We start from the raw sequence: 12,525 nt of genomic DNA on the forward strand, positions 1-12,525 counted from the left end.
ACTTATTTTTCCGGATCTCTTTCTGACACTACACAACTTACGGCCCTCTTTACTATTATTGTATTTATGTTCTTGTGTTCTAGACCTGTTTCACTCTGTGGTCGCGGAGTTGCATCCATAGCGCTAGGTCGTCTAGAGAGAGAGACTTTTTCTAACACCTAACTCATTTTTCGGTCGATTCCCATGTTAGTCGCTCTCAGGCACTGCAAGCGTCTCGTATATTCAAGAAAATAGATAGTAAAATTGTCATTCTTTCAGACAAATAAAATATTATGTTAGGGACCACGCAGCGGCATAGCTAGAGCTTTTGTCCCCGGGGGTTGTTCCCGAGTTTGCCGCCCCTCTCAATACACACCAATATACTACAAAAAGTCAAAACGACGTAGGGAAATAAATTAAAACACTATGTTTATCTTTATTTTAGTTGTAAGTAATGTTGTTAAAAAATAATTATTAAGTAATAAAAATTACTAAGTTAACATAAATAAAAGAATGATCGAAAAATAAAATTGTTGCTCACGTGAAAAGTGTCGCCCGGGGCGGATCACCGCCTACCCCACGATACACCACTGGGACCACGAGACAGCGATACCTGTATCCTGAACATCGCCGTATGACATTTATAGTTAATGATAGTCTTGAGTTAGCTATCTCTGATTGGCTGTCGGTGGCTGTTGAACCCTCCCCCCCCACCTTCAATTCCCAAAAGTTAACTTGAGCCGAAATGGTCTTTCGTACTCCATTTAGGAAGTAAAAGGTGTTTGTGGCTGTTATTTATATGTTATTGTGGTTTATAACATGCGTAGTCATAACTCACTAAAAAAACTAGGACATTGCCTAAAGTCTGGAGAGCGATAGAACTGGAATACTATTAGTGTTGGGCATGGGAATGTATATTTTTAATAATATAGTATTCTGTTTTATATCTGATTCATTTTAGCTGCTGTACAATTAAAAACATTTATGAGCAGTTTATTCTCAGAATTCTGAAGTGGTGAAAAATGTCATCGCCAAAAATTACGAAAGAAGCAATAAGACAGCAAGTGTGGCAGTACTTAGAAGATAATGACATTGCTTGTTTTCCACGACCAGTTTTTAAAAGAATACCTAATTTTAAAGTGAGGTGTTTCGTTTCTCCTAAGTAACCATATTTTCTCCAAAAAACGTGATATCAGTGTTTACAAAGCGGCACTCCAGTTAATTGCTTGACTACCTTGCTTGTATATATCACTGTTTTTTTTTCTCACTATATGAAAACTTTTTTAAGCCCTTATCAACAAACGTTTAATTAATCAGTCTTAACCTTAAGAATTAGTAGACCTCTCCCCAGTTGTTTATACAGCTATCTTCAGATATGGTTGGCTGGTGTACTATGGCACTAATGTGTTATAGATTCTGAACTTTTGGGTGGGGAATTAATTAGTTGCTGTTTGTGATAAAAAGGAGTTGTGCCTGTAATTGTAATGAATTCCCCCCCCCCCCGTTCCACTATATTTTGTGTGGGCCTAACCTTATCTTCCTGTATATATTGTTACTTGTGAAAATGTATAGGTAGAAGAAGCTGTAATATGTGAACTTCATGATGATGAATATAATTGCCAGTGTGATTCTTACTAATGCAATAACTGTGACAAGCTCCTAGTCACTATCTTTACATGACAGTTATGTTTCTTATTATAAACAGTAAGATTAATGGGTTTTTTTTTTTTTTGAAAAAAAAAAAGTTTGCCACTAGACTACAATAATGGTTGGCATTGTCAACATCCCATATAGCCACATACATTATGAAAATGGTGCCTTCCTAAGGATGAAATGGGTAGGAAGGTTTTAGTTTTCCTACTGAAACTTTTATTTTGTTGTTGTTGTTCTTTATGGAACAGAGAAAACTTAACTCAAAATAAGTTGCAGACATGGATATTAATGCTTCCTTTCCATATCTGCTTTGCTGCAAGAAGCACAACCAATTGTAATCACTGTTAAGTTATGCTCTCTTCATTCTTTCAGAATATGACTAACAAGAACTTTAGCAAAGCATGACTAAATATTTTATAATTCTTTTCTCATGACAGTGACACCTGCCCTCTCAAGCTAATTTCTGAGAAAAGCCTTTGCTGTATGCTTGAGCAATTCTTTGAGAATTAAGGTGTCACAAGTTGTCTGTACAAAGTTGGTTATGATATGCTGTGTTTGTGTTCTTTTAGTTCTGGAAGGTGATTTGAATTATTTCATCCTCTAGTGTGTTTTTATTTTTAAATTATCACATTTGGAGAGCAGTAATGCTCATTGTATTCTCATACTTGTTAGGTGTAATGATTTTTGCCTTTACTTATCTATACAAAAGCCTTAATCTTCCTAATCGATTTAGTAAGATCCAGAATTCTAAAATTTTTCCTCATTTCTGCTTTCATTTAAGAACTGCAATAGATCAGGGTTTCTAAGTTTTGTTTTCATTCTCAGCTGGCAAGTATTCACAAGTATTCCATACTGAGCTACAGCTTTCTAAACACAATTGAGCATTACTACTTACATTGAGAACTTACAAATTTGTTTGTTGTAGGGGAAAATGTTGCATAGGTCTAGAAATTAAGCGTGGCTATTCAGCATTGATTGCATATGCTTTGGCCTGCATGCTGAGTTTCTGATGTTGCTTTAGAGTAATTAATTTCACCATTTGTAATTCAAAAATCATTTTAAGAGAGATAATTTATGTTAAAGTATACATAGCAGGCATAGTTTATTCTAAATAAACTTTATATGTATATTATTATTACATTAACCTCTATGAAGCCAGTACTGATTTGGCGGTCCATTTAATTATCAGTATTTATCATGTTGAACCTTAAACTCTTTAATACTCTCAGCATTCACAGCACGCTCTGATAAGGTGTTCAACCCACCTATTAATTTTTGTGTAAAAAAAAAATCCATGCATTGCATTCACCCAACCTTTACACAACTTCCAGGGATGGTCTCTTGTTTTTGCTCCTCACTTTCAACTCTTTTCAGTATCTTCTGTGCATTAAACTTATAAATTCCCTTCACAAGGAAATTTATAGGTTTATTGCACTTAAGCATCCATCACATTACCTATTTTCTGCTTATCTACCAAACTGCAATTTACATTCCCTCAGCCTTTCCACATAAGTTATGGCTTTATTTTGCAGGATTTCTTTAATTTTAAATACTGTGTTACCCTCCCCCAGCAAAGACAGCCACAGTTCACTAAGTACTTGTCATATTAAGATGAGTCTTTGGACTCCCTGGAGGTGTCACATAATAATAATAATAAAATAATTATTGTACAGGAATCTCCATCAAATGCAAAAATCCAAGACTATCCACACAATAATCATCTTGCCTCTTCTTGAATGCATTCATCAACAAAGCATTCACATCAAAGATGGTAGCAACCTATTCCACTCATTCACCACTCTCCAAGTGTTAAAACTAGTCCCAAGGCCTTAACCACACTCGATTTCCAGAGATGATGATGTTTGTTCGTTCCCCTATAGCTAAGTGCCAAACAATTTCTTCTGTCATTCCTGTAAAATCTTCCTATAGAGAGATGCAAGAGGAAAATAGTGCCCAGTGGTTTTGAGACAGTATGACATGAGATAGAGGTGAATGGAATGAAATATTTAGTTGAATGTTGTTATAGACCTGGTAATGTGGATGGTAGTGACTATGAAATGTATAATCAAATTAGCCAAGGCAAATAACAAAAGGGTGATCATTATGGGCGATTTTAATTATGACGATATAGACTGGGATGATAAGATAGCAACTGGAAGTAAAGAAAATGAGTTTTTGAGGGACAACTACCTCAGACAGTATGTAATAGAGGTTACATGAGGCTTGAGGGTCTTGGATTTGATCATCTCATCAGAGGATGTAGTTATAAATGAGGTGTCAAATCACCCTCCAGTTGGTGAGAATGACTATGAAGTGATTACCTGGGTGTTGTCAGCAGCGTGAGGACCTCTGAGAAAAGGGTACATGCGAACTACAAGGGGGATGATTATGAAGAGCTCAGGAGACAGCTTGTGAGTGTAGCATGGAACGAGGAGTTAGCTGGAAAAGAGATCAATGCAGCTTGGGGGATTTTCAAGCACTATCTAGTAGAAGCAATGTCTAAATGTATTCCAAGGGTTAGAAGGTTAAATAAGATAGGTGTGAAATGGATGAATAAAGAGATTAAGTATGCGATACAGGAAAAGGGCATTATGGAGACAGCATAAGAGAAGTGGTAATAACCAATTTCATGAGGATTACAAAGAACAGTCAAGGTAGGTAGGAATGACTTGGTTGGCAAGGGTAGCAAAAGTGAAGTATGAGCAGTAGTTGGCTAATGAAGCCAAAAAGAATCCTAGGGAGTTCTTTCGATATGTAGCCAGCAAAAAAAAGAATGATTATGAACGGATGACATTCCTTGGAGAAAATGGTATAAAGACAGCTGTTGCAGAAGATATAGTGGAGATACTTAATGAGCAGTTCATTCTTTCAATCTTGTGAATGTGACTTCATGGAGAGATTGAAAGCAGTTGACGATGGGGAGGAGAGACTGACTAAGTGAGCAAGAGGTGTATGGGAAGTTATTATTATTATTTCGGGCAACTCCAGGAGTCCTTAGACTCATCGAGGGAGGCCCTAAACATCATGTCCACACAACTATGCGATTACATTCTCACAGTATCTATCATACCTTGCCTTGAACTTGTTCACTGTCATAGCACCCACAACAGACTCTGGCAGCTTATTCCACTCATTTACCACTCTAAAAGTAAAGAACCCAGCTCTAACACCCCTGCTAACCACACTCTTGCCCAGCTTCCATAGGTGTTCCATAGTTCTCCCACTACCAGTCCTGATCTCAAAAATATCCTCTGAATTAATCCCATAGAATCCCTTTAGCAATTTGAATGTCTCAATCATATCTCCCCTCCTCCGCCTATCAACTAGTTTCTGCAACCCACAAATCTTCAACCTGTTCTCATATGGTTCATTCCATAGACCTCTTATCATCTTAGTCACTCGCCTCTGGATCCTCTCCACCTCCTCCCCATCAAGAAGGAACCAAGGTGACCAAATCTGGGCACAGTAGTCGAGATGAGGTCTTATCAAGGCTCGGTACAGAGGTACAATAACTTGCTTGTCTCTGCTCGTCAAGGTATTTTTCAACAACTAAGTGAGTTGATGAGCTGATTTAGCTACTTTTGCAATCTTCCCCCTAAACCTCATCTCCCTATCCACCAACACTCACAAGGCCCTGGCCTCATCAATCTCTTGGAGTACAGTTCCGCCCATGTGGTATACTGCTGCTAATCTTTTCACCCCAAAATGCATAACCTTACATTTTGTCACATTAAATTGACATCCATTCTCCTTAGCCCAGAACTCCAATCTATCTAAGTCATCCTGCAAGACTTTGACATTTTCTGCATTCACTATTGCCCTACCCAACTTTGCATCATCAGCGAACAAATGAATTGTTCCACTTAGATCCTTCCCTATATCGTTAATGAACAGATTAAACAGCAGTGGTCCAAGAACAGAACCCTGCGGCACACCACTAGTCACAGGCTGTCTTTTGGACTCTACTCCTGAATAAACTACACTTTGATATCTCTCCATCAGCCAACCACCTATCCATCTCACCAACCCTATATCCATTCCCATATGTTGTAGTTTACGGATTAGTATTCCATGTGGTATCCTGTCAAACGCCTTTGCCAGGTCTAGCAGTATCACTGTAAACCCATTTCCCTTATCCCCCCCCCCCCCACCCCCCCCCCCCCCCACCCCCCCCCCCCCCCACCCCCCCCCCCCCCCACCCCCCCCCCCCCCCACCCCCCCCCCCCCCCACCCCCCCCCCCCCCCACCCCCCCCCCCCCCCACCCCCCCCCCCCCCCACCCCCCCCCCCCCCCACCCCCCCCCCCCCCCACCCCCCCCCCCCCCCACCCCCCCCCCCCCCCACCCCCCCCCCCCCCCACCCCCCCCCCCCCCCACCCCCCCCCCCCCCCACCCCCCCCCCCCCCCACCCCCCCCCCCCCCCACCCCCCCCCCCCCCCACCCCCCCCCCCCCCCACCCCCCCCCCCCCCCACCCCCCCCCCCCCCCACCCCCCCCCCCCCCCACCCCCCCCCCCCCCCACCCCCCCCCCCCCCCACCCCCCCCCCCCCCCACCCCCCCCCCCCCCCACCCCCCCCCCCCCCCACCCCCCCCCCCCCCCACCCCCCCCCCCCCCCACCCCCCCCCCCCCCCACCCCCAGTTATATACTAAATTAAATAACGTAATTCACACCAAAATCCCACAGACACAACAAGCTACCAAAATTAGGCAATATTACGTTATGATTTTAACCTATATTCTAATTTTTACTCAAAATTGTACTTAGCTTTCGGGAGCTCTCTGAAAACACAACCATCCGTCATTTATGATCCCAAACTAGATGTTGAGCAAACTGGTGTTATCGAAAATACTATTGTTATCGAAAAAGCAAACTAGTGTTATCGAAAAAGGAATGTGCCAAGGAGTTGACATCTGCCTTGACATATTTTTTTAATGAGTCTTGCACTGGGTCAAGTTCCTAAGGAGGGCAAGATTGTGTTGCTTCATAAGGGAAGTGATAGAACTCAAGCATCAAATTAAAGGGAGGTCATGTTTCAGCAATCACTCACTTATTACTATAAGGTGACTGCTTCCGTGGACAGAAAGAGGGATAGACAGTAATATACTTAGATTTCGCAAAGGCTTTTGATAGATTACTGCATGATAAGTTGATAGTCAAATTAGAGTGGATGGGGTTGGATATTAGATTGGTGCATTGGATCAGAGACTGGCTATCTGATAGGTATGCAAGTTGTGTATGGGGGAGCAATATCCCGGAAAAGGAAGGTCACTAGTGGTGTGCCTCAGGGGTCTGTTTTAGTACCCTTATTAACTTGTATATTAATGATATTGGGGAAGATTTGGATGGAGATATTCAGTTGTTTGCAGATAATGCAAAGTTGGGACGAACTATGAAGAATAGAGAAGATGTTGTGGCTTACAAGAAGATTACAAGCACCTCATGATCACTCTCAACTGCTGGCAGTGCCAACACCTCACTATTCCTCTGACCAAATTGAGTGATTTGGTCACAGGAATGGTGATGCAAATTCATGTTGCAAAATGTAAGGTTTAAAAATTTGGGAAAGGAAGATGGGATGCAGAATTTATGCTTGGTGGGATATATTGTCGGAGGTGGAGGAAATAAGAGATCTGGGGTGATAGTCGGTAAGGATCTGAAATTTAGGGGACACATTGCCAAAATTGTGAAGACGACAGAAAAACTTCTGGGAATGATGCAGAGCTCACTGACTTGGGAGATTCTCGTTCCATTGTATCTTTGATTAGGCCACACATGGACTATTTGTGTCCAGATTTGGTCACCTGGATTTCAGAAGGAAGAAGAGATGTTGGAAAGGGTCCAGAGGCGACTGACTAAGGTAGTTTCTGACCTCTGGAATGTCAAATATGAGGAAAGATTGAGAAGATGCAATTTGCAATGTCTAGTAGATAGGAGGAAGGGGGGGGGGAAGATATGAGAGATCTACAAGTTAGTAAGGGGTTGTTATAGGATCAATGTTGGAGAGGTTCTACAGAAAACAGTGGGAGAACCAGAGGTCATCTCCCTGGAAACTGTATAAAGAGGGTGTGAACAGGGGAGTGAGAAGCAGGTTTTTTGCATGCAGAGTTGTGAATGATTGGAATGCCTTGCCTGAGAGTATGGTGTCCCCCAGAGAATTTGAGTGTGTTTAAAGCACGGTATGGTGAGCTGTGTGTGTATGATAAAAGGACCTCCTGGATGAGTGTTGACTACATGGGGTCTTGGATAATAATAATCCTTTGCTACTGTTATTCTGCTGCCATTGGCTATCCATCAGTGTCAGCCTGCCATAATTATTCTTTTTCTTGCTTGCCATATAGCAGCAAAATTCCCTTAAGTTAACCTTGGCTGACCAGCCAATCTCCTCTCATACTGCACCTTTTCTTTTTTTCTTTACCATACTCATCACCTTTCTAGCCTGCACTTTATACTCTTCATGGATCTGATCAGCACCAACTGCCTTGTACCTCCTCCATAGCATTTTCTTTTCCAACACAGCTTGCTTGATTTCACTGTACATCCATTTCACTCCTTCTCTATTTACTCGCTTAACCCTTGGTATGCAGTTATACATTGCTTTTGTCAGATACTGCCTTGTGAGTTTCCACGTATTGTCAACATCTTTTCCGCTCTGCTCATCTACCTAACGTACTAATGCTAATTGATTGAAGAACTTCCTATAATCACCTGCTTTATACTTCCACGTATATCCATTTTGGGCACTAACCTTTTCTTCTTTCACCATTTCCCAAACAAGCACCTCATGATCACTTTCACCAACTGCTGGCAGTGCCAACAACTATACATCTTGTAAAGTTATCACCAAATCCAAAACACTAAAGCCTCTAGTTGCTTCGGTCACATGCTACTTAAGATATTTATCTCTCAGAAATTCAACAAACTCACTCTCCTATTTCCCATACACTATCTCCTCCTTCCATTCTATATTCCTGTAATTAAAGTCTCCCATCAAGATCACCTTCTTTTTACATGCCCAACTAGTTTGCCTAAACATTTCACAATCAATATTCTCTTCATTCCCTGGCCTCTAACAGCATCCTATCAAATGCACTAACCTGTTTATTTAAACTTCACACCACACAAATTCAACTTCCACACTTTGTGAACATAATTCCTCTGCAATCATTAACAGCACTCCCCCTCTCTTTTCACATTTCTATCCTTCCAAAAAAAAAAGATAATTTTAGTGTCTCAGAAGGCCATGCTAACTAATATTCCCACAATACTTATTGTATTTCTTTTTAAAACTCATTCCCTAACAGCACTTGCAACCATTTCTAGCAATTTATTCTACTTGTTCATTATCCTCCAAGCAAAAAAATGTCCTAACATTCCATTTTACTCAACTTTCCCTTGTTCTTTCTCCTCTTGTCATCTGTGGAAAAATTTCAATTGCATCAATTCTCTAGAACTCCTTTAGCAACTTAATTGTCTCACATCTCCTCTTCATCTTTTAACCAATTTTTCTAGACCACAAACTTTTAACTCTCCTCATGCAAAGTATTTCATTGACCTGACACTGTCTTGGTTATCTCACCTCTCAACTACTTTCTCATTATCAAATTTGAGCAGAGTAATCCGAATGTTGATGCGTCAAGTCATAAGATGAACGATAATTTCTCTGTCCCTTATTTCTGTGCTACTTTGCCCATTTTTGCAATATGTTTTCAATTCTCTGTTCACAGTTCTTCAATTCTCTGTTCACTATTACTAGTGCAGTCCCATCAATATGATACATAACTGACATCAAAATGGATAAATTTGTCACATTGAACTGGTAATGTTATCCTTTCCCCAGAATGGTGGTTTATTTAAGCCATTCTACAGGAGCTCTACATCATTTGTATTGCCCTCTTTATTAGAGCATCATCAGCAAACAATTGGATATTACCCCTTCAGATCATCTCCATTATCATTAATTTACAAATTAAACAGCAGTGACCAACCATTGGCCTTCTCTTTGATTCTACACTACTGCATTTGCTCCTGTTTTCTTAACAGATTACCACGCAGTATCCTGGCATATGCCTTTTGCAAAGTCCTACAGGTATCACAGTATAGCTGTTATCTTTATCAAACTTCATTGTCTTCGGTTATAGAAACAGTCAATTATTAATGCTACTAACAGGATGCTAGGACCTTGCCTTCCTTCCACTCTTGAAATATTGCCAGTGCTGAGACTTTAATAGCCTAGTCAAAGGTAGTGCCAGTGATCTTGCACATTTTTATAACCCACAAGATAATATCCTGCCTAATGCCAATGCTGTATTTGCATTGAGATTGTAATATCCTCAGCATTTGTCAAGTCTATCACTTAAAGTCCTGCTTGGCTAATTTCCTCTCATAATAAATTTTTCTTTCTTTATTAAATTGGTTGGTCACCTTTCTTGTCTGTACTTTGTACTTCATGAGCTTATTTTATTGCATTTTGCCTTATATACCCACTACAACATTTTCATCTTTAGCAGTTCTTAATGTTTTTATTCATCTATATAACTGACCTGATTTATCCTCCTGACCCTGGGTTTGCTGTTTGATTCTGCTTCCCTCAAATAACCCTTGACTATTTCCTATTCACTGCTGACATCCTTCCCTTCAATTTCTTATGCCAGATTTCTGCTCCAAGCTGTTCCCTAAGGTTATCATAAACACTGGGTTGTCATATACTCTTAAAAGGAATATTCTGCATGTTTGGAGACCCCCTCCCAGGGCACCTGGGAGGGGTCTCCAAACATGAATGTTTAGTCACCATAACTGGAGAGCAATCAGGTCTCCAAACCTGATTGCTCTCCAGTTAGAGGTAAAATGGATGTGGACAAATCTGATGTTAACAGCAAAGTAGCATTTCAAAACTCCTTCAGTCACATGCTGTTTCGATCACCAGTTGCAAAAATTCCATTTCTTTCTCCACATGTTCTTTCCTTCATCTTGTGCCCTCTTAATTAAAGTCTCTTATGATAAATTATTATTATTCAGGACCTCTGTGGAGTGTAGGAGGGCCCATTTTAAACAACACAGTCTAGCATCCATCGATTCATGTGCCATCTCCTATCTAGGAGGTTGACTACCATGATGTGACTCATGGTTAACTATGGGTGTAACGACATGTGGTGAGGACTCTATCTCTTCCATATATCCACACATCCTCTATCTCTTCCATATTTCGAACCCAGGTCTTTCCGACCAAAGGGCTTAGTCTATACTGAGCTAAGGAGGCTCAAAAGTCTATCATACCATTAAACTCATTTACTGCTCGTGCTCTCACTTATCAGACAGTGCATTCCATATTCCAATAACCCTCCATGCAAAAAAGCCACTCCTCATCCTCTTATTCATCACTTCTATTTGTAACTTCCAGGAATAAAACTATCTTGGATATGGACAAATCTTCTGATGTCATAATCAAATCTAGCATTCTGAAACTCCTCCAGTCACATTCTGTTTCAATCACCAGCTGCAAAAATTTCATTTCTTTCCTGACATGTTCTTTCCTTCATCCTGTGCCCTCTTAATTAAAGTCTTAAATAAATTATTATTATTATTCAGGACATTAAGAGTCACCGTGGGAGGCTTATCTTAAACAACACAGTCTATCATACCATTCCTTAAACTCATTCACTGTTCATGCTTACTCTACCCTATCAGGCAATGCATTCCACAGTCCAACCATCTTCTATGCAAAACAAAGCCACTCCTTATCCTCTTACTCACCACTTCTATTTGTAACTTGCTCCTGCCTCTTGTTCTACCATATTATTATTATTATTTCATGGCATCTCCATGGAGTCCAGAGACTCATTCCAGGAGACCCAAATCAACCATCATACACACAAATCCTATCATACCTCTCCTTGAATCCATTCACCATCAGGGAACTCGCAACCAATTCTAGCAATACATTCCACTCGTTCACCACTCTCCATGTAAAAAATGTGGTCCGCACATCCCTACTAACCACACTCTTGCACAACTTCCATAGATGGCCCCTAGTTCTCTGACTTTGTCATATATTGAAAAATTTCACTTGCATCAATTTTATAAAACCTCTTTAATATTTTAAAAGTTTCTATCATGTCCCCTCTTTTCTACCTATCAACTAAACTTTGTAACTCACAAACCTATCCTCATAGGGAGTATTCCCCAGACCTATCACCATCTTGGCCACTCGGCTCTGAATCCTCTCGACCACCTCCTGGTCCCCAAGAAACCCAGATGACAATATCTGTGCACAATAATCAAGATGTGGGTGAATCATAGCTTTGTAAAGGGGGTAATAATTTCCTTTTCTTTACTTGTTAGCATGTTTTTCAGCATCTAAGTAATTTGAGCTATTTTTGAAATATGCTCTCTGAACTTCAACTCTTTGTCCACCATTATCCCCATGTTCCTAGCCTCATCAATTTCCTGCAATTCAGTACCATCAGTATGATGCACCATATGCAACCTTTTCAACCCGAAGTGCATAACCTTATATTTTGCAACATTAAATTGACAATCGTTAACCTTTGCTCATAATACCAATTTATTTAAATCATCCTGCAGGATATCTACACCACCTTTATCAACTATTTCTCTGCCCAGTTTTGCATCATCAGCAAACAACTGAATATTTCCTCTTAAATCTTTCCCTATGTCATTGATATACAAATTAATGAGTGGCCCTAGTACCAAATCCTGGGGCACTCCAGTAGTCACCATCATTTTCCTAGATTCCACTCCACTATATATACTACTCTCTGGTGCCTGTCCGTCAGCCCCCCCCCCCATCCATGCTACTAGCCTCATATCCATTCCCATTTGCTTTTTTGTAATTGTTTTTTCATGTAGTATTCTGTCAAATGCCTTGGCAAAGTTG

At 40.5% G+C, this 12,525-nt stretch overlaps 1 protein-coding gene across 2 annotated transcripts in view; it reads left to right on the forward strand.

Annotated features, from left to right (window-relative positions):
• Positions 1-765: 765 nt before the first annotated feature.
• The window catches only part of lost (methenyltetrahydrofolate synthase domain-containing protein lost), a 67,480-nt gene continuing 55,720 nt past the window's right edge, over positions 766-12,525 (forward strand). For both annotated transcript variants that reach the window (XM_090392725.1, XM_090392724.1), the window contains exon 1: positions 766-1,118. In XM_090392725.1, the coding sequence (XP_090248851.1) occupies positions 1,002-1,118 (117 nt within the window). In that variant the 5' untranslated portion in view covers positions 766-1,001. The remainder of the gene's footprint in view (positions 1,119-12,525) is intronic.

Source organism: Typopeltis vanoorti, chromosome 5 (genome assembly GCF_054136105.1).
Source record: "Typopeltis vanoorti isolate ZY-2024b chromosome 5, IOZ_Tvanoo_1.0, whole genome shotgun sequence".
NCBI classification, from domain to species: Eukaryota; Metazoa; Arthropoda; class Arachnida; order Uropygi; family Thelyphonidae; genus Typopeltis; species Typopeltis vanoorti.